At 33.8% G+C, this 23,960-nt stretch overlaps 1 protein-coding gene across 2 annotated transcripts in view; it reads right to left on the reverse strand.

Annotated features, from left to right (window-relative positions):
* Positions 1-23,003, reverse strand: part of LOC128669847 (beta-1,4-glucuronyltransferase 1-like) — a 34,875-nt gene extending 11,872 nt beyond the window's left edge. The window contains exons 1-2 of one of the 2 annotated variants that reach the window (XM_053745014.1): positions 22,713-23,003; positions 3,899-4,674 (exon numbers count right to left, since the gene is read on the reverse strand). In XM_053745014.1, coding sequence (XP_053600989.1) covers positions 3,899-4,500 — 602 coding nt within the window. In that variant the 5' untranslated portion in view covers positions 4,501-4,674; positions 22,713-23,003. The remainder of the gene's footprint in view (positions 1-3,898; positions 4,675-22,712) is intronic. The other variant, XM_053745015.2, reaches the window with a different exon arrangement.
* Between the last annotated feature and the right edge of the window lie 957 nt (positions 23,004-23,960).

Genomic DNA, 23,960 nt, shown 5'->3' on the forward strand with positions numbered 1-23,960 from the left:
AGAACGAACAGTATTACGTAAATATCGGTAACATTCATTTAAGGAATATAAAGGAAATATTGTTGGTTGTCATCGAGATAGTAATATATTGTTAGTTGGCCATTTGATGGAAATTATCGAAATAAGTTTTCTTGAAAACCTAAGTATGTAAAATAAGCCAATTTATGATCATCTTAATTCTTAATCGTTTTATGCTAAAACTTTCACCTTCGCTTGTGTTGTATCATGCTGATGATGATTTCCATTTAAATGGTTTAGAATAAATTTTAATTTAACGCAAATTAACGAAATCAAATGTTAATAAATACTGTTGGTAAATACTAACATTTAGCAACAGAAAATCACGGAGAATGTGTATTTTCATAGAAGAGAATTCGTCGTTCGTTTGATTTGATAATATAATTATATGCTCACTCAGTTTTATAAATATCAATGGGCCACACCTCGGTGCACACATTTTCACTTTTCGCCTTCGCCGTGGAAATCGAGGTAGATGATCGCAGACCGGTTCGATTGACTATTCACATAGTTATTTCACAATCACACAAATATTCGGTCGCGTGCGTACACTACATTCTATTGGCAATGAAAACGATAATTTAATTAAGACCACTAGACCTAAAGCGTTCATGAATTATTTTCTACTAGGCCAGTAGGACGATACAATTATTTTAATTAATATCTATGTTATATTTACAGGTGTAAGTTAGATGAAAAAACATTAATGTCATAGGGAAAAAGTACGTTTAAATGACTTTTTTTCGGCATTTCTTTGGCAGTGGTCGTTTCAAACTATCAGTAGTTTGTAGCTCTTTGAGATATTACCTACTGTATAAGATAAAATTTGTCGTGAAAAAGATCCTATGAAGCTCTAATTTCTGAATAAATTATTTGTGTTTGAATTTTTTGTGTGAGAATTCGTGGTTTCTTTAAACTGGTGACGATATTGTTGAAATTATAACTACAAGAACTCAATTAAATCACAATATCCGTCTGTAGCTACATTTGACCTGCCCTGTACAATTGTTGTTGTATCGATTCTAATAAAAAACAGTGAATATGCTTCATATTTCTGTGTATTCATGCGTGATTCCTGACATTCATGCATTTAGTGCTAAACGAGGTCAGAATACATGTGCATTGTTCAGTGCTGGCACATGCAATACATTATCAATTAAGTATATGTAATATAAAATCAAGCCTTATTATATGAATATTATTGTAATAAAATTAGGATTCGTTTAGTTTAGGAACGGGCTTTAGTATTTTATCCTCTGAACCATACCCTGCATATGTGCCGTTTAAACAATTGTTTATCTACTGTGTCTCAATTCTGCGCAATCGACGGGAAAGGAAACCCTAACGAAGATCTCATAACATAGCAAATATAAAAGTTAAGGCCTGAAGTGTGTATTCTTCCAACAGACAAAGATATTTTAGTTTAGTAAATATCTGTATAATTAACGCTGTAACTAAAAGAAAAAATAAGTATCTATTGAGGAAATCCCAAGGCAAATGTGCGGCAACCCTACATGGGTCGTTAGGAAATGACCAAATGGTATCACAAGCGGGACGTATCCGGGCGATATGAAATTTTATACTCATACTCCGGCTTGCGCAAGCGGGTATATGTATGTATAGCTAGAGTATGCTGCGGGCTTCATAGTCGATGATTGATGGGCTGCGACCTTGACTTTCAAATCCAAAGTACCGTTGTTGGAGAATTGCAGGTTCTTCATAATAATTAGGGTCTCGTATACTTGCGTAATTACTTCTTTCTATGCAATGTAGGTCGGTGATTTTGTTGGTAAACAAAACAATGAAATCTGGGTTAAGTGAAACGAAACCGCCACTCTAGCTGCTATATTAAAATAACAGATGGAGATAATTATTGCCGATAGCTATTACTTTTCTATATTTTGGAAGAGGCACGTTACACAATGCTTCTATTAGGCGCATGACGATACATATATTCTATTATGTTCTTGGATAATTAAAATTAATAATATAATAGTCTATTCTAAGTCTGAAATTCCCACAAGACTCGGGCTCCGAGGCAATGACTATTGAAATAATAAACATAACGCAGCTGTTATAAACTAGTGAGTATCTTTGAGAATAAGCACTTCATGAAAATCAAAGATTACGAGTAGTAAGTAATATCCATTTAAGTAATGAATAATATATGTAATGTCATAAAAGATTTTATAAAAAAAAGTAGACAATAGAATTTATTATCGTACGTAAAATACAAGAAATATAGGCTGATTATTTGTTAGATCTGACTTGACAATACAGCGTAGTGACCAATTAATTGAAGAGACTGGTTTGAACTGTAAATAAATTGTTCAGTATATGATCCCAGAAACTCGAAGGTAATTAGAGAGGTCACGAGGTCAGATACGGCATGATTGTACTGCCAGTGTCACTGTTGAAACATTACACACGTTGTCCTCTAGCCTTGTATAACACAATTAATATTGAATGTGTGAAGGATGCAGTGTCATTATCACGTCCCATGGTTCCAAATATCGCTGTTAAGATGTCAGAAGATTAGAATAAACTGTACAAGCGTGGGTCCCTACGTTGATAAATTGTCATTTTATTTTCATTGTAATTTGAATTACATAACAGAAACCATATCTATCTCATGGTTGTTTTATTTTTTTACTTCAGCGGGTCTCGAGTAAGAATATTAATTATAATAATTAATTATTTACAAAAATGCTGAGAAAAATATGCCTCCATATTTTAAGAACATTTTGGCAGGAACGCGGGAAACGTACGTATATTGAAATGAATGCAATTTAAATCTAAATTCATCCCCAACTGACGCTCAGAGATTGAGAGATCAAACATGTGAACACTTCCTTAAATTTTATTGTGAATTTATAAACTGTTATCTTTCAATCATAATAGAGTTCACTAATTAACAGTTTCATATGTAGAAACAGAAACAATGAAATTCGCTATCTGATTTAGTTAGGGTTACCATCTGCGCGAGATATAATAAAAAGTATTGTGTAATTTTACTAATGTCTTTTATACTTACATTTGTGTTGCAGTAGATATGTAATGTACATAATTCTCGTCAAACCATCAATTTATATCTAAAAATCTAAATTTAAAAATTTATCTATCCGTAATTCCATTTTGCTGATTTTGAATGGCTTTGTATTTGATCTTACTTGCTTAAACTGTTTTTATTCCGAAGATTCTTTATAAATTAATTTTCTACATTTTTTGAAGTAATTTCTATTAGGAATTTAGTACTATTTATTTATCGTTATTTTTCACTTTTCTATTTATGGTCACACGTTAGTGTTAGTACTCTTGATTTAATTTTATTTGATTCACAATATCTCTGATATAATATATTAAATACATTTAACAAAGCAGCTCGACTTGTTTTGCAAATAAAAACTTAACGAGCTCTGGAGTGTCATAAACTGGCAGTATCAGAAGTACTCACATTAAATCATACTTTTAATAACCATAAACTACTAGGTGCACATTTTAATGGTGCATAAATACACGAATTCATATGTGAGTACTGCCCATAACATGGGGTGAGAATAGTCATGGGAAACTGAAAGCGTTTCTTTAAATTAGGTAATTGCAAAAAATAATGTGTCTATTTTTTATTATTATTTAATAAGCATATTATCAACCTTAATAAAGCACTTTTGTGATACACTTTAGTTTTATTTTAATTAAATATACTTAAATCACTAGTACATTTATCTGGTTACTATTCTTCATCTTCAAAAGTAACAAAGAATCTAACTTCCTGTAAATTAACCAAAACTTTAAAGCTTCGGTGCGTAACAAAATTAAGATCTGTTGCGAAATGTAGAGTGCATTGCCCTCATGATAATTAGTGGTATTTAAAACTTACCGTTCGACTAAAGGCAGGACGTTATCAAGGAACTCGTAACCGGCATGTGTTGTGTATGTTATAGTTTCGTGGCACTCCAGCTCTCCGTGCTCGGCTCGTATATAGTTTTTCAGAACCCAGTATTCACCTCTCTGTAGTTGTTCAGGGAGGAAATACCTATCTTTGCAGGCCAGCAATGATCGCAGTCGAGAATAAGTGGTTTCTGAAATAACGTTCTCATCTAATGTGTAAGCGTTTTCATCTAGGCTTTCATTAGTTGATTGTGCTTCTAATGCTTTCGAATCTACATCTGCAATCGACGCTGTACTTGATGTAGTCTTATTGGTTGAAGGCATTGTTGATGGTGTTATCTGAGACGTTAATTCTTCGACGATCTTGACGCCGGAATCCACTGTTCTACTCTCGGTATCATTTCGAACGATTGTGTACTCCCTTGTGTCCCTCAACTCCGCGCTCTTTTCTGATCCATCCGATGTTATCTGCACCCACTCTATTTGGGGAGAAGGATAGGTCCCGGAAAGATGTAAGGCTGTATAAAATAACACAATGACATTGATCACAATGCTCACTCGAAATATAAAGTTTCTACGATTAGCCACCATTATAAATATAGGCACTTGCACGTTAAAGAACTAGAATTAACTATAACGTCCTTCGCCGTCCTCTAGGACGCAGTTTCCTGTAGAGTCTTGTTCGTGTCAGCATCACAATTTATTGTGTCATCAACAGGCAGGCGGAGGTGGGCGCCAGCTCGGCGCCGCTCGCTTTGATAGCTTCTGAAACAAAAGATAAAGATCAGTTATCATCTTATCATTAAGTAGAATGAAATGATTATTTTCAATTATAATAATTAGGTATTACGATTTTGACACATAATGATTGTGAGATTTAGGTAACATTGTGCTGAAAATCAGACAGAATTTAAAACTTCAGGTGAAGTGAGATTACCTGAACGAAAGAAACCTTAATCCACTCAATCTATATTCATAAAATAAAGGAGTTTTCGCTTCAACAAGACAGGCTTTCTTTGACTGATTGACTACCATAAACTTGGTTTACCTTGAATTCATAATGAATTAAGTTGGCCAAGTTAAATTACTATAATAACGGTGACCATTTTCCGGTCCAAGGCCTTGCCTCAACACTGAATTATATACAAAGCAGTCAATGTAGGAATAACATTTTACCATTACATAATATTTTGTGACTTTTCATTTACTTAATTTTCGAATTAGAGTTTTATTTCAACTGGTGATCTACAATTATATTGTATTACTAGCTTTTACCCGCGGCTTGGCCCGAGTGAAGTTCATAGCAAAATCTCAGTAATTTTTTTATCGCGTACTCTGTAAGACTGGTAAACATATATTATTGAAATTCGTATTTTTTCTCATCTTTTGTTCAATTTTCTGTTTCCCGCTGCGTGTCTCGTCTCGCAAACTTGTCCAATCCCGCGTTTTGCTATGTAATGTGAAGTAGATATCCCGTACCGTTTCCTACATATTGTGCCATCATGTTGTTTGCAATGTGTCCCGTCCTGTTTTCCACTTTCTCCTTCCCATTTCCCGCTCTTACTCCCACTCCCGCTTTCTGCAACGCGTGCCGTCCTATTTTCCATGACGTTTTACGTCCCGGTTTTTTATTAACCAGAAACGTAAATTAAACATATTTTGTATTTACTATTACTGTTATTTACTACAAAAAGTAAGTGTGCCAATTTTCAGCTTTTTATCTTGAAAATTGATCACCAGAAATCACACAAATTTTCACCCCCCTTATGAAGGGGTTGAGGGTTAATTTTCAGAAAAATCTGAAACACGTTTCATTACTTCGTTGTAAACAACCAAAATCCAAATTTTCAAGTCACTAACTTCAACGGTGTAGAACTTTCATATTTACAGTTTTTCACCCCTTTCACCCCCTTCGGAGTAGATTTTCCAATAATCCTCTCTTAGTGCTCACCTACACTCACCTACATGCCAAATTTCAACTTCCCGCCCAGCAGTTTCGGGTGTATGTTGTCTGTCAGTCAGTCAGTCACTCAGTAACGGAAGAGTTTTATACTGATATATAGATACATACTTTTATATTCTGTTTACACCTTTCTACAAAATTTTAAAGTAAATCGGCTCCGTGGATTGTTATTTTAATTTTCCTACAGGATCCCCTCATTTTCCGGAATGAAATGTCTATAAGATGTTAACCCGGGATACCGAGGCATTTTTTATTCATAATTAGTTTTTCAATTATCCTACGGGAACCTGACCATTTACCGGGATGAAATGTATCTAAGATGTTAACCCGGCATATAAGGTACCTACATACCAAATTTCAAGGAAATCGGTCCAGTAGATTTCGAGTGATGCGCGTTCAGACAGACAGTCAGACAGACAGACAAAAATTTCCAAAACTATATTTTCGTCATCTATATCAGTAACTAAGTATATTCCATGAAGAATTAAAAAAAAAATATCCAATGTACAAATTTGGCCTTTGTTAAATTTTATTATATGTATTGATTACCGTTATCTGTCCATATCGACTCGCTCGAGTAACATCATCGTAAATTAAACACCTAAACCTATGTCGGAACACTGTCTAGTGATGAAAATCGCATAATTATTTTTTTATTTATTACGAACAGACAGACACAGCAGAGTAGTATGATTTATAATATGTAAGGAAAGGATATTATAAGAAATTTTAAAAATATGCTTACTATCTAGTTGTACACACCAACGGCTTGCGCTACCGGAGCAAGCCGCCATTTTTTTGTCTCTATGACTTTTTTTGTTCTCGAATTTAATAACTCAACTTGTGTGATTTGTCTTTATATATTTATTTTATTTATATATATATAGTTTATGTCAGTGATCGCTTGAGTTCTTACAACGGGTGAAATAATTTTGTAGTCGCATGTTTTAGAAATGGCATTTGGTTCACTTGTCTTACATTTGTCGTGGCAAGCATACAGAATCAATTTGTCTCAACTCGGATTATTTTCTATATTAATAATGTTGCTTGTTCTTTTTCCTGCTCTAATCTAGAACATGTTGTACAATGTACATTAAGGTACAATGTTTTCTCGTTACATTGGAATGGATCAAAAGTTTTTTAAAATACGCGTATTTAATAAAAAAAATTAGCATAATTCGCTTTATTATCACCATATATAAGTCTAGTATAGTGTGTACCCTAATATAAATAAATATACAGAAATCTAGCTATTTTGTGACAGGTATTGTTTGGAAAGTGTTTCTGCATTAATGCTGGATAAAAAGTACCACCGATAAAGCTTGCCAATAAATATGTTTTGTGCCTTCTTAGTTATCAATCATCATCACCAACAGACATTTAAACGTTCCCACTGCTGGGGCACTGGGTTTCTTAAGGATGAATTAGAAGTTTGAGCCATGGTGGTGGGTTCTGAAGCACGAAGGAGCTAAAGATAATTTCGGTCACCCATCTAATCACCGACCATTGTGACAGTGTCTTAATCACCACTATCACAGGCTGAGCGCGCGAACCACTGCGCCATTGAGATCCTCTTCCTACTTAGTTATATTTTCAGATATTTTCCCGTATATTACTTAAATTTAATCTTTCTTCTTTTATGCGCGGATTAAGGTCAACAAGCCATATGTTTTTATTGTGTTGACCTAGAATTAATTATTCATTAAACATGTGTCTACTCCACAAACATTAATTTTCGATATATTTGTATTCTCCTTTATTCAAAGCTCTTAACGCGGTAACTATACTATTTTAATAATTTCTTACATTTATGGATATGTTCGCGGTTTAAGGTTGACATCTCAAATTGGTTTAGTATACACTTGTGTCGTAAAATTTTCCGTTGCCGTGGTTGCAGTCACATAAAGCAAATGCTATTGAAATTCTAAGAAGTGCTGGGTAACATTATGTTAGTCAAATGTTAACCCCAACCTTACATTGTCACCTTGGTCATTTTGGCATAAATTAATGATAACACAGAAAAACAAAAATTGTGAATTATCAATCGTTAATATTATGAACAGCTACAGCACTTTAAAAAAATATTTAATTGAAATGATTAAAGTACCTAATAAAACTATAGTTAAAAATCGAAAATTGTAAAAAATCGAGGTTTACTACGCCACAGGCAAAACTGCATTAGTTTTGCCTGTGGCGTAGTAAACCTCGATTTTTTACATCAAGATGTGTCTTGATGTAAAAAATCGAGGTTTACGCGCGCCAGACGTTCCATCTGTCCAGACAAAGTTTCTATAATTTGTACTTTGGCCCTCAGCCTCGGCCACAATGGATCGTAAGTCGTAACTCCAACTAGGAATTTACCTCCAGTAAATTTAACAGTTTCCCAGGTGAGCAAATAGGCAATAGCTGCGGTTACATTAGCCCCTATTTATGTGTGTGGTTGAAACATTGGTAAAAGTAAAGTTGGCAAGCTACTTGCTGACTGTGGGGTTTTTGTTTAAACTATGCATTTAATGTGCAATAAATCTGCGGTTGTAGATGTTAAGGGTGACCATTTATGTATAAAATTCAATGCACATCGTAAAGTATTTTTGAAATAGAATCAATTATCAAAATTTGTCCATCTTAGAGTATTTTGGCATTGAGCTACACAAGAAAAGTTATCTTAGAAATAAAATAGAATGAGATTTTTTTTCTTTATAAATGAGTATAAAAATGAAGAGTTGGTATTTCCAAAATACTCGTAAGATGGGTGGGTGGTTCACTCTTACCCTGTTACCAACTATAAGTCTTTGTTTACAGAAAGTATGGAGTAGGTACAAGCATCTCTGACTCGATGTTTATAAAATTAGTCAAAAGTGTACTCTTAAGAATGATAGATGCTCAATCTGTAAAAACAGATGCGTACTTCTGGAAGCTAAAAATACCTTGTGGTAATTTAACCCCCCACCTATGAGCAATCGAGAGCGAGACAGGGCTATTTGTACGCGATGCTTTGCAGTGCTACTTTACTAGTGCGTCTTTAGATCATAGTTTTACATACGTATAAACTTTAAATAAATTTTAACTCAATGGGTTTAGTAGTTTCATAATAAACTAACTCTGAATGTCGGAGAGGCAGATGGGAGTATGAGTATTTTACAAGGTGATCCGTATTATCCTGTAAAGACAAGGAACCCTAAAAAGCTTTATCTTTGCATGAAACTAGGGAAAGAATAAATAAACAGAAAACTTACCTGTATTGTATAACTAATACCTATGCGCGCAATGCCAGTGAGTATTATGTAGAGAGTGCTAATTTGTTGTAACTCTATTTTTGTTTGTTCAAAACGTTTGATCTATTTGGCGTGCACGCCTGTCAGAACGCATCACTTTCGAACTAATGTCGTCATGTGATGTGACCAGCGTTGTTTAATAAGATCAATACACATCTTATAGGTAAGCAAGGAATAACTGAAAGCAGACCTTGACTTTTTTCATGTTTGAATTTACTTATGGCATCAGTTGTATAGACAAATAGATAGGCATGGTTTCTAAAACTTAGTCATAGATATTTTTGAACCATTTCGGAGACACATTAATCAAGTGGATGTACTTCAGCTCAATACAAGATTTCCTTGTCATGTACGTTATCCCATAAGAATCGGAATGCATAACTCATTAAGGATGGATGGGACGAAACTTCGTGATACCAAATTCACTCATGCACGTCAAGAATAGCATCTCGTCTCGGCGCTCGGATTTTCCAAACTTTGCCGAATAAGAATTCGGCACAAAGAATTCGGAGCAGTCTGTCATGCATGCTCATGCAAGATGTTGCCAACGACTGGGTGGGGACGCGACTGGGTGATTCAGTTGTCTTCGGTACACGAAAAAAAAACGGTACAGTAAATTAGGTCAGTAAACACACCGTAAAATAAATAATCAATCCAAGGATATTGCGGGAAAAACAATGACCAGTTATTTACCATGGACAGTAACATGTGGAAAAATGGAGGAGGCCTTTGCCCACAATCATAAAATCTACTTACTAAGAAAATCCAACATTTACTTAAACGCGAATTGGACACTTATTTATATTTATATTTTGTTCAATAAATATCAAAATACATATCTAATACATAAGTAGTAAATCTCTTCAACAATCACAAATAAGTTTCCATATGTCGTAGCCAGATCATATAATTGCCCACTTCATGAAATTTAATTGATGAAAATTATGAAATGATTGAAAATTTCATCAAGTGTAAAATTTTACGACGACGAGTACGTAAACTCAACCTGAGTTACAATTATAAAACGTTCTACAATAACTATAATAAATTTAAGGATTAGTTTATCAATTTCCGCCATCTAGGTGTGTATTTTCAATACAAAACATACCTACCCAATCTCACAAGTTACCTCTAAATCTGATGAGTAATAAATTTGTATTCACGCGAGTGTTAACACAGAAATCACGGATTCACGGATTGATGCCAAGGTTTTTAGCAATAATAGGGTATAAATTGTACAAAGTATGGTCGTTTGTACGGAAATTGTATATATGTATATTTATCGTCAAACACTCAGAGTTAAAATATTGATTATTATGTACAATTGTATTAAAACAAAGTTATGATGATGATGTGACACGAGTTTATCTTTACCTATAAATAGTAGTAGTAGTTATAAATAGATGTCTTTGACAAATTTAGACGCTAGTGAAGAATTTATTTAATTTAAAAAATAAATACTTTTAAAACATGAAGCCGTAACTACCTACTTAGACATTTTTATTTTTTCATTTCAATTGTAAATAATAATAACTGTATCTGATCATGATGAAAATTAAAAATAAAAGGCATTTTTTTGTAAATAAAACGAAGAGCTTCCTTTCTTTATCGGTAAAATAAAATGGATAGATTTTTTTTTAATCCTTACTATTTTTCGAAGTAGTCGGTACGTTAAAATTGAAATGCCTATAATGTTTCAGAAATGAAGGTGAATTGTTGATAACTGTTACTTACACAACCTGTCTTTTGTTCAAACGATACGCAGAGTTCGGGTAACGTACTCGAGCGGTGCGGCACCGACAGACATTAGCATTATCCTATTGTTTTGTAAAGGATGTATAGATACTGCGTTCGAAGGCAGCTTGCTATTTTTCCAAAGCCATTTCGAGGTTAACATTTAACAACAAAATAATTGACAAAAAGTCTGCTGTCAATGGATTTGGTCATAGCGGTCATGGTCCATTGCGCGCATCGAATTCGCAAATCTTGGTTTGTTCCCCTCCTTAACATCACTATAGTATTTATGTTAGTAGCTTCATAACAAGGGTGTCTCTTATTTTTATATGTATGCTTATTTATCTATATTTTTATTTAACAAAATAACATAACTAAATTAAACAAACTACTTATGTATGTTTATTTTTTCGAGAAATGATGTCTTCGAAAAGAACCGCTACAACCACATAACAAGCTTTGTATTAATAAAGCAGGTCACCAAGCTAGATTAACAATTGGCTTATGCAAACTAACGTCGAGGATTGTACAATCATATTGAAATCAATCATAGTTCGTGAGCGATCAATCATTCAGTGTTCTATAAAAATAGCTTCCGAGTTTGACCGTCTTGGGTAATCTATACGGGTAATAATACTTTCATTGCGCTTCTCTGTTTCTAGAGTTCCTTTTCATAAAATAAAGATGGTTTTTATAGTAATACAACTATGGGAAATGTCCATATACACTATAATATTACACGTCTACCTCTACAGACCTAAAACTAGAGTCATAAATTCATAGTATATATATATATATATATATATATATATATATATACACACATATGTAAGTGTAGTACATTATAAAATGATGTGAATAAAATTAATTTATTTGCTTCAATATAATATAATGAGTACAACAAATTTACATGTTTATATTTTAAATATGTATAAAGACATGACAATAAGAGTATGAAAACATGCCAAATCCATAAAACTAATTATAATAGATCTTCAATATTTTTTACTTGTAAATATGATGTAATGAGATAAATAGTGATAGAGAGCGTCGGTATTTGCCTAGTAAAGGCTAATAAAAAATCTTTAGTTACTTTTTTATGAGTTCATACTTGCTTTACAATGAGCGCGTTGCAATCTTTGTCGAGGGAAAGGGAAATTGTATTAAGGTGCAACCGCAGGGAAGATGAGGTAGCGTGTCATTTAATTTTCGTAATAAGTGGTTGTCAATTTATAGCTAAATTGTTGTGACCGCAACCGCGTTGGTTACATTAATTGATTTCCTAGTCATTTGTTTACTTCACCTAATATATTGAAATCTGTGACCAGAATCTTATGTAAGAATATCCGAGCAGATAATATAAGAGATGTAAGCCTTGATGTAATTGTAAACTCATAATAATATCAACTTATGTCTTTGGCCGTATTCCATTTACTTCTAGATTTTTGTACAATAGATCGTAATTTGTAGAAAAGGCAAAATGAGTACCTAAGTACGTATAATACGCCACTAAGTTATTCTATCCTTTGAACGAACTCTTGAAATTATTATTGAATATTGTGTAATGATTTTGTCGAATGTTTGTAAGTATTTAGATCCATGAAAATCCATTGTCATATGAATAAATGCTTTTAATTATAATATAAGCTAATTACTACAATAAGAAATTGAAATCAAAACGCTGTCTGTGCCGTGGTGAGGTTAGGTGTGTCGTAACTAGACTATCGTGCTAGATTTCATCTGCTTCATGTAATGTGTGTAGAGGAAGCGAGAGAACCATACTTTTGGACCACCATGGAAAGTAGGCATGTATTGTTATGTTACCTGATTATGAAATGGATAAAGAGACAATTACAATCTCTGGTATAAGCGCGTGCCAATATTACGACAGCTCGAAGGTCGCAGGTGGTGTAATTTAGAGCCCACGCGCATTCAATTGTTATCTTTATTCACTTATTACATTTCTGGTCCCGACCAATTTTAACAAAATGTTTGTTTGTTCAAAAAATTTTTTGTAATGGATGACATGACAATTCGATGAATGATGATTTTCATAAAGCGCGAAGGGGAAATGGCTAAACAAAGTTTTATGGTTTAAAACACTTATCTTTCCGAGTACAACCTGTTTATTTTAACGTCGTAATCGTAGTTAGTACTTAACTGTAAATGAGTCATTCAAGTTCATCGATCGCGTCATTTTGAACAGATAGTCGTCACCAAGCAGAGGTTTCCTGTTTTAAATGACTTTTTAATTTTGAACTTTAACTACAGAGATATATAAATTTTTATTTACCCCCGACGCAAACAGGCGGCTGTCATAAGTTTGACGTGTCTGTCTTGTATTTTGCATCATACATAGTAGCTCCCAAACGGGGCTTAGTAGCGAGTCAACGGTCATAATTTTTTTAATGATAATTACTCTTTTATACATTGCAATATAAAAATATATACCTTATTATAATATTTACCTTGATATTAGTCGCACAAAAGATTACAATAAGTATTATGTTCCAAGAATATAGTGATAATCGATTTATAGATTACAAATGTGTGCGGTGAAATTAATTGATATAAGTATGAGAATCGGAACTGCCTAACTTATTACGTTATTATCGTATATCTAAATAGATTTACCTTTTAGGTATTCATTAAAGCGTAAAATCATAATAATATATAAAAAAAGAATGGTAAGCCCATCTGGCACGATAAGGTACCGATACTGTCTAAATGGTTCAGAAATGCTAGTAGTTTGTATCTTTTTGAGAAAAATACAATTATTTTTATACGAGTACAAGTTTGACGTAAAAATATTTGTCAATGCCTAATTTCTTAATAAATAATTTGACTTTGCGTTGCTTATACTTACCTCCAAGTTTATATCTGAGTGTTTCCAACGACTCATGAATAATATGTGATTTGAAACGAGTTCCAATCCAAGGCTCTGCGGATGATGTAGCCGTCGGATTAGACGGAAGTTCCAAGAACCACAACGCACAAAAAAGTTATTACCATCACGATTCCCATCAGTGAGTAGCGAAATGTGGTTTCCATTTTACGCAACATAATCTCACTAATTAACGTTTATGAATATAATACATTTATTTACTTGCGGTTTTGGTAAGAAAATTTTTATTTCTTCGCGACGGCTGTTACATCAAATTTTAATATATTTTCGTTTTAAAAAGTTATTTCATAGATAGAACCTGGCTAGATCTGTGTATTGATTTTCATGGCCCTATTTAGCTGGACATGATATGTAAGGCTACAAAGTAATGATAACATTTACCTACGGTAATGATGGCAATCTACCTGAGTGCTTACAAATTTTATGATAGAGTACCTTTACGTGTATCTATGCCCGTAATGCAAGTATCTTCTTGAATAAATCTCATGTGATTTAGAGACTTGGTATTTACTAAATAGAATCCAATTGACAGTGGACTATCTGAAAGCATTGGCTAGTAACATATTTTTTTTTCCTATAGTTATACGTATATAAGTGTTATAAATTCTTCGATTATCTGACAGATGAAATAAATTTGGATGATGACAGATGAGGAGCTCAATTGGCGCAGTGGCGGCCTGTGATAATGGCGGTTAAGACACTCTCAAAATGTCTTAGTGGGGACGTTTAAATGGCTCTTGACGATGATGATGAACTACTTTTTAATTTTTAGCTTATAGTGCCCCACTGTTGGGCACAGAGTTTCTCTCTACTTTGCCGTGAATGGTGAACTACATGTTTTATGTTAAATATTTTATCAATAGAATCACCGAACATCATTTAATTCCTTGTTATGCGGCCAAGGATAATTAAATCAGTAACATTTTGCGAGATCGAATTGAAAATACCAATATTATATAAATGCAAAAGTTTGTATGTAATGCTTTCACACCTAAACCGCTGAGTCGTTTTTGATAACTTTGGATAGGAATAGTTAATGAGCCAGGGTCAAATATAGTATACCACAAGCGTAGCTGCGAGCAACAGCTAGTTGATAAAAAATGTGGTTGTTTTTGCACTCCAGTTGTAGTTTGTGTCTTTAAGTTCACTAGATGTTGAATCGATTGACAGGTGCATATTTATTGAAATTATTGAGAAACCTCCCAGTCTTTTCAGTATTCAACTCTTAAATTACAACTTTTGTAGCAAGACTAGCAGTATACAATAACTTCATCGGTGTTTGTTTGTGCTACGAAGTATATTTCGCAGATGCCGAAATAACGAATTTACATTTCGGATGTTTACTCAAAGTATTTTAAACATCTTTTGCTTAGGGTTACCATATAAAGGTGTACCTACTGTTTTCGTCTGCCGTACAAAAACAATATGTGTAAATGTACCTAATAAGTACGAATTTAAGAAATTGTCTAATCGAAAATTTGATCGGAAAATTAAATTGCATAAAAATATATGTAAACATTTAAAATAAGTTAAAATACAAAATTATTTCATCATCGGCTGAAATAAAAACCGAAAAAAATTAAGGTTTATATTATACCTAAATTGACCCTGGCTTTACGGCGTCACATTCCCGTCACATAACCGAGAACATGCGAAGATAAGAGAAAAAGAGTTTAAAAAAAAATAAGAATTGAATTTTATCGAACATATACATAAAACGTTAAACTCATGGCTACCCTAGTGGTTTGGCACTTTTCCAAATATATACATAATGCACTTATGTACCTATAGCGGCAGTTGTGCAGTATTTCCTTCATTTTGTTTGGTATTTTGAGATTTAGCACAACACTCTACCTTTGAGATTACCTACTTGACTGACCTTTTGTAACGTAATGGTGTCTCGCATTCCGCGCATCTAACAGTACGTCACTTGGAATTACAGGATAAAATGGCACCATATCTCTCGGCGAAGACGACGGTTAAATAAACCTTGGGATTCTAGATGTTTCCCAAAGTAAAGAAAAAATAAATCTTTTTATTTGAAATTTTTCATTACGATTCTACTCATCCATTAATTCAACAAGCTCTATGGTATTAGATACCATGTGCTGAGGTTAGGTTGCCATTAATAAAAAAAAAGAATTCTATTCATAGTAATAGAAATCATAATTTGATAACGAAACCGGTTTAGTTATTTTTTAATTATAAAACGTTTTCATATTAGTTGCAACAGAAAATAATGAAAGTGACATAAAATACGAATGCCTTTAATATTTTCTAAAAGTTTAGACAATATGGAATAACGGTTTCAGTTCATTACATAATTCACTATCTTTACTGCCCACTATTCACATAAATTACTATTAAAATAGGAAAATGAATGCACAACGAAAAGGAGGTAAATGCTGTGTCTTGTTTTGTTATATAATAGGCCATAAATAAATGCATCCTTGACGTAAAATTATGTAATGAATCTTATGCTTGATTAAAATAAAAGCTTCGTGTAACGAATTAACGAAGTATTTAATATTAACGAAAGTTACATATTTGAATTGAAACTGGTGATCTAGCAACGTTTTAAAATTACATTTTATTAGCATATATTAAGATAGATTCTGAATAAGTACCAAAATTATTACATAGTATAAGACAAAGTCGCTCTCCGCTGTCTGTTTTTCCCTAGGCATGCTTTGATCTTTAAAACTAATGCAACGATTTTGATACAGGTTCATTAAATAGATAAAATTATTCAAGAGGAAGGTTTATATATGAATATAACATGTATAATAATGCACTGGTACGAAGCCGTGGTTCGCTAGTAAAGTACAAAAAGTGAAGGAAAAATTATACATTTTATGAGGCGTTGCACATATGTGCGTCTACTAGACTACCTGACCTGCATGAAAAATTGCAAAGCTCATTGACTCGTATTTAAGATTCAATACTAAACACCTATTGACTGAGTCACAAACACATGACGCACCACGATCAGCATATCATTATTCTAAGGCACGTGAGAATTGAAGTTTCTTTTTCTCCTGTTTGCAACGGGAAATTCCCACGACTGCGCATCCTTTTAAGAGTCAATTAAGTGTTCTGAGTAAAATGGATTAAAGTTATTTATCCCTTTGGTTTTATAAGGAATTTGAGATATCCCCTGATTTATTTTAGAAGTAAACTTGTTGAATTCTGAACGTGTTGCATCGTAATTTTTTAATTTATTAGATACTCCCTACTTCGCTTGAGTAAAATCATCAGCCAATAAATTGTATGCTTAAACCTTCCTTAGGAATCACACTAACTATTGGTGAAAACAATACAAAATCCGTCCGGTAATTTTTGAGTTTACCGCGTTTATACAGACAGACGCTACCCCCCTAGCTGTAGCGTCTGTCTGTCTGGACTTCTTATAATATGTATATAATATGTAAAGATGTTGCCGGAACAATTAAAATGTGTAAGAAACAATGAGTATTAGTACATTGAACTATAGTTTAAACACCCCAGCGTGACATCTGTCGGGAAAATTATACATCATCGTCCATCGACGGTTATCATAGGGACCATTCATTACGGATATTACATGAATCGGTAATGTATTACGTAGGATTTCTGAAACCCGTTAGACAGTTTAATAAACAGGTACTGAACAAGATTTTGTCTTCACTAGATAAGTGACAACGGTATCTTTTGTATTCAACGAAAAGACCTTAAAACAGACTTATATAGGCAATCCATTGGGGGACAACGGAAAATCTTTACATAATATAAAAAGATGTCCCCCTGTCGTGTCTGTATGTATGAACACGAGAAACTCAAAAGTTACTATACGGTTTTCACCAATAGATAGCGTGATTAATTATGTAGTGGTTTTACCCGAGCGAATTCGGGCCGTGCAGCTAGTTATAAAAATGGTTACAATGTCTTATGAGACACCAGACGTATTCTTATAAAGTGGCCTTGCGACTGGCGGCTACAGGTTGGATGTGGCGCCAAACTGCATGCTCGGAATGCCACGCTGCAGGATTGGATCCCGTTGTATGTGCAAACGATTTTACAAGTCTTATAAATATTACCTCAAGTCGTACATCATGTTTATGGTTCATCAATCATTAGCCGATTATTAAAAACACTATAGGTTATGATATCCTTTCATAATCTAAATTACACTTGCGCTTACTTCATTGCATATAATCATGCGCAATTAAAATACTTACACGAGGTACCTACTCACAGAGAGATCAACATTCCTCACCAAGTTCAGAATTAAACTTGTTAAAAGAAAAGACGAGTGAAATTTTAGATTGCAATAATAATTGCTTTACAAAGCAATTATTATTGCGATCTAGAATTTCTTTGTTTCTTTGCGCGCCAGTTTCTTTGCGCGCAAGTTTCTTTGCGCGCCAGTTTCTTTGCGCGCAAGTTTCTTTGCGCACAAGTTTCTTTGCGCGCAAATTTCTTTGTGCGCAAGTTTCTTTTCGCGCAAGTGTCTTTTGCGCATGTGTCTTGCGCGCAAAAGTACCAAACTCAGTATAATTGTAACATGGTGACATATACAATAGAGATCCTACGATGTCGGGAGAAACAACCGAACAAGGCCAGCGTAATTGTGACGCGATTTATCGGATTTGTCGACGGCCGCCGGCGGAACTGTCTAGACTTGGTAGGTACACTCACTCACACACTCCAAAATGGTTATTTGAGTTCGAAGACAGGAAACATTCTCTTTGCGAATTCTAATGCTAAATTTTTCAAGTTCATTCTTAAATTTTCATCGCTTACCAAAATAGATTTATTGAGCAAAAATAAAAAAAGTGTAAATTTCGACAAAGACTTAGAAATCCACCAGTCCTAGTCTAGATCGCTTTGGATACCAGAGTATTAACTCCATAATTGTCATCAAAATGACTGGTATTCTAAACATACATATATACTTATATGCTTTATTCGATAGTAAAATTCAATGGCTATAATGTCAAGTGCAAAGCCATTCCCCTCTGGCCGGCAGTTAGTTAAGTGGATAAGTAATTACTTAGATACATACGCTCGTAGGAGTGTTCAGTTGCGTCAACAGTAACTTAAACAACATAGCTGGTAGTGCTGGTACCCCGGCATTCAACACTCACTCAAGTTACGACGATCTGGGTGTCGATTTTGTCGAATGTTAAGTCATAATCTTTTCTCAATAGTGGATCTTATTGCGTGCATATAAGATTCTTCATGTTCACAGAATCGACACTTCAAAGATATAAACTAAGCAGGTAAGCGTGAAAGCACCTTTACGCTTTTTTATAAACTTATTTATAAATAACCGAATAAATAATGCAGTTGAGGAAGGTTGTTTACGTATCTAAAAGATTATCTATGCACTTGATTGCTTAGATTTCCGGAGTCCATATTTAAATCGTAGATTACGAAATTGTAGAGTTAATTAGAAACGATAACTTAAACTTGGTCTGAATATTTTAGACAGAAACATCCTGCACATATAATTTCAAAATTTATTTATAATGAAGTATTGTACAAATGTTTGTATGTATGTACATTCAAGGTCTAGTTTTAGAGTCAAGACGTGTGGCACTCACTGTCCATATGTCTCGTGACATTTTTTATACAACGAAGCAGGCAAATAGGCATTTGACCGACATGATAGAAAGTGGTTACCGCAGCCTATAGACGACTACAACACAAAGGGTGTCTGCGTTGGATGTGTAGTATACGCGCTTTGCCGACTTTATGGCCTAGCGTCTTTTTAAACGGCACTGTAATTACACTGCCTTACCCTTCAAATCGAAACACAACAATGCAACCACTGCTTTTGGCGGCTGAAATAGATGAGATGAGGTTCCATGTTAAGACGACTTATGTACCATCGTCTACCTACTTTGGTTAAATGTTTGGACAGCGCGTCTTTACAAAGGCTTCGATTATAAACTTTTGTTATACAAATGTATTGTAATGTTTTGATCCGTTTGATACATTCCGATTAACAGCACTAACAAGTGGACGTAGCATTTCAGCTGTATAAACAATGTCACATGCCATTGGCCTTCTTGCGAGGAGTGTGTGAAGTGCCAGAGTTCAGACACTCAGAAATATTTAATAGTGCTTTAAACTTAGCTTAATTAGTAAGCTTTTGTCGAATATATGAAATCTTCGAGTTGCAATGGTCAATTTCATAATTCATTTGTCCATTCGTTTCCACATCCATCAGATGTTTAATGATAACATTCAAATACATAATGCATTTGAATTGCAGAGGTGATGGAATTGTAAATCTATCGAATTACAGTAACAGAGTTATCCTTGACTGTAATGACTTTTAGAGTGTGTTCACTCCATTTACTGTGACAAAGCTCTTCTACATAATGTACTATCGGTCCTGTTACCTCATAATATATAACTTAAAATTTTAAAGATTCGGCTGTGATTTTACAACCGGCGGCGTGTATGACGTCAACCCTCCTTGGGAATGCCATTGTTTCCTATCAGCTGCCTAGGTTGTGTTCCCTTTAGTAGGTAGTGATCCTGTTCTAGGGTAGAACCACCCGCCACTGGCTTTTATCACTATATATAAGATATTACTATTATATATTTAAAAACATAACTAGAACATTTATGAATAGCTCTTTTTGCTGTTCAGTATAAAATTCTGGTATGTCCCCGTATCATTTTAGTAACTCAGATAGATAAATAAAGTATGTAGACATACAGTTTAGTAGATAAGATAATTCGGTACAGTTTTCAATTTAGTCGTACGTGTGAGAAAATATTTTATTCGGGAAAAAAATATCTCATCATTCTGATTTCGAACTTTACTATTTATTCATTTATATTATTGATGTGTATTTGATTGGAAGCCAATAAAATTACTGTGATTAAAATGTCAGCAAATAGAGATTTTCCTCACAGAGCAGTATATATATGTAGTTAATAGGTATTTTCATTAAAAGATGTGATGATTTGATACCAGAAAATAAGACGTACATGATGTAAACGAGCTGGAGTTTATAGATATGAAGCTGATGATATCGAACTTATTACCGCCGATATGGATAAAATATCAGTCTATAGTAATTAAAATTGGTAACAATCCCCTCTAAAAATATTAAACATTTCTATATTTATCAGTATGAATAAAATAGTATAAAATTTATACACGAAATCAACAATATTTATCTAAGATAAGGCTTGTAAGTGTGGCTCTAGTTAATTAAAGAGTTAGGTACAGGTTTATACAAGCGAGTCATTTTGGTAAAAAACATATCATTAGCATGATATCATAAAAAACACATAATTAGCATTACTGAGGATATTTTAAAACTATTTCCTTTCTATCTTCCGTTAGCGATTACTAGTACCTAAGTACAAAATTTCCAATTGGATATCCCCAAGCGTGGTATCGCTGGAGTTTCTACCTAAAAGGCACTCCTGTTTAGTGTCCGTCTCGTCCATTGTGTGCCGCTCTATTGATTCCAACGACAGAGGGGGCGTGATTCAACCGTGACGCACATGACTTGATATTCGCTGCAAATTGCGTTCACTATGCAAGAATATGGCAATGAACTGGAATTCACAAATTTTGTAAAACAAATCGATATCAGAGAAACCTTTTAAACAATAGAACCAGACTACAGTGAAGTAGCATAGAGTATGAGCGTAAAAGTTCTGGAAATTGTTCAGACAACAAGTACCTTTTTGTTATTTAGTAATAGTATCCATACTTACACTGTAATGTAAGGGAAGCTTGTGATATTACAATAATGTTAAATTGGACATTTATCGCGCCGAGTTATCAGGACCTTATCCCCGCGCTCCATATTGCCTTGATTTTAGCTCGTAGTGTGTGGGTGGTAGTCCATAAAAAGACTTGCAAATTACGGAAGTTAATATTTTCCGTTTTTTTTTGGATTGTTCTTTTTATACCTATTTTATAAATGTCATTTTATTTTCCTAAGAAATATAACCAATGGATATATTCAACTATATCTGTTGATATCAAAACATCTTAAGAAATCCAATGTGGAGCAGCGATATTCTATGATAAGCGGTGCCTCCTCAGATGTCAGTCAGAGATTGTAGAGTTGAATGCAAGTAAGATATGTTTAAGCGGCAGGTTATTTTTTGTATTTTCTAAAATAAGTGTAATGATTTAATTTTTTCTAATAATGAATAATAATTATCAATATAATGTTTGTGTTATCTGACTTCCATTAGTAGTAACGATATTAGATTTTGCTAACCACCATCACTCTCATTTGATGTAATTAGTTTTAGGTACAGATTTTTTTTAGATTATAATAATGAGTTGATTGTCGTATAATAGTATGCATAAATAAAAACCATCTAAGTACTATGTTTAGGTCGCATTACGTATCATTGTTTTTTTTTATTTATTTACAAATGGGCAAAAACGATTTATAAATTATTCATTATCATAATTTGAGGGAGGTAAACCTTGAATTCTTCTTGATCATAATAATAACAATTTATTACATTGCCAATATCTTATTTATATCTATATATCTTCTATTAAATTAAGTAAAATTTCTAGTGAATTACATATAAACATCAGTATAAATATGCATTTACTTTCGTGAATGAAATAAATCTCCAGAACAACACGTTGTTATTGAAAGGTGTTCCCGATTGGCTATCATTTAAGCGTAAAATAAATGATACAAGACTTGCCACACGCAAGCAAAACTAGTTTGTAAGACTACATAACCGTCTGAATGACGGTCGTTGCTTCGCTAATAATTTCCAAAAAGAAACTGCTACTTATTAAAATGATTTCACTTTCGCTCGAGAATATTGTGTCATAAAACTTCCTATTATCATAATGAGAGTAGGCAGACCCATCGCCATAAGTACCTGAGCGAGCATACTGCAGGTAAGACACTAACCATTTTTAAACAATACTTACCGGAGTGCTATGTTTATTTTTCCTGGCACAAATGTCCCAAAACCACATTTACGTGGCTAGGGTGCACACATGCTGTCCGTTACTTTGGTTGTTTAAAGCACTGTTCGAAAATTCACGGTATATGTGTTAGTTATGCACTTATGTCTGCACTGCAACATGCGAGGGGACAAGTTTTTGTGACACAGCTATAAACACCGCGCGTGGAGTGGCGAAGCCGTCACGCAACGTACTGGCTGGCTGGCTGCGTTGGGACTCGGCTCGTGTGAGTCCCGTCGTGTGGTCGCCCTCCACTCCACTCGTATCGTATTCAGAAGCGGCGGACTTGAGACTAGGGACCGTGAAAAGGGCCAGCCGACATTTTTGTCCTGGCTAAGATTAGCAGCAAACACCGTCTGGGGAATTCATTGAAGCTATTAAAGGGTCTGACTAAAGCAGCACCATAGTAGACATTCTATGCTAATAGTGTTTTTGTTATCAATCATTGATTTTATTCTAAAGGTTAAATTTATAACTCTAATACGCAGTAATTTTATAAAATAAAAATCCGTTTATAGTGTATGTGCGTACTTCATTGCTGTATAACTTTATTATTAGCTCGTTTTTCATCTAATTCTACTAAAGTCTTCTAAAGTCACTAGGTATACTTACCATATACTACCTTAAATAAATGTTTAATAGGAAATGAATAATTATAGTTAATTTTACATTTCAGGTTCCTATAGCCAAATAGAGTGATAAATATTTACATGTACTCGGAAGTTTACTTGTACAGTTTCCGGATTGGTTTTTCCATGAGGTCAGCTGCCTACCAAAAACAGATGGAGCAAGTTTCAGTTATACCGACAGGAATAACGTACTATTCATATTTCTCCTGTTTCTGTTTTTTTTAGTTTAATGTATATATATATATGATATTTTCATGCTGTTGAGGCAATGCACACTACACTCGTTACTTGGATGATTATGAACATTATAAAGCAATTTATTTCACTAACCATCATTTACTAGTATTTGATGTGAACCACTTCCAGACTTCATTGCATTGTTTTATAACTCAATATAGTTTGCCGCAGTTTCATTCTCATCTCATGATGCATCATGTAAATCAAGTGCAAGATGATTGCTATAATATCCTGCCTGTAGCTTCAATTTATTTGATGCATTAAAACAGTAGGTAGGTACTGTTTTAATGTTAGGTACCTAATAGCATTATAGCAGCTAGTCCAGTAGTATTTAAGTAGGTATATA

This window comes from Plodia interpunctella, chromosome 5 (genome assembly GCF_027563975.2).
Source record: "Plodia interpunctella isolate USDA-ARS_2022_Savannah chromosome 5, ilPloInte3.2, whole genome shotgun sequence".
NCBI classification, from domain to species: domain Eukaryota; kingdom Metazoa; phylum Arthropoda; class Insecta; order Lepidoptera; family Pyralidae; genus Plodia; species Plodia interpunctella.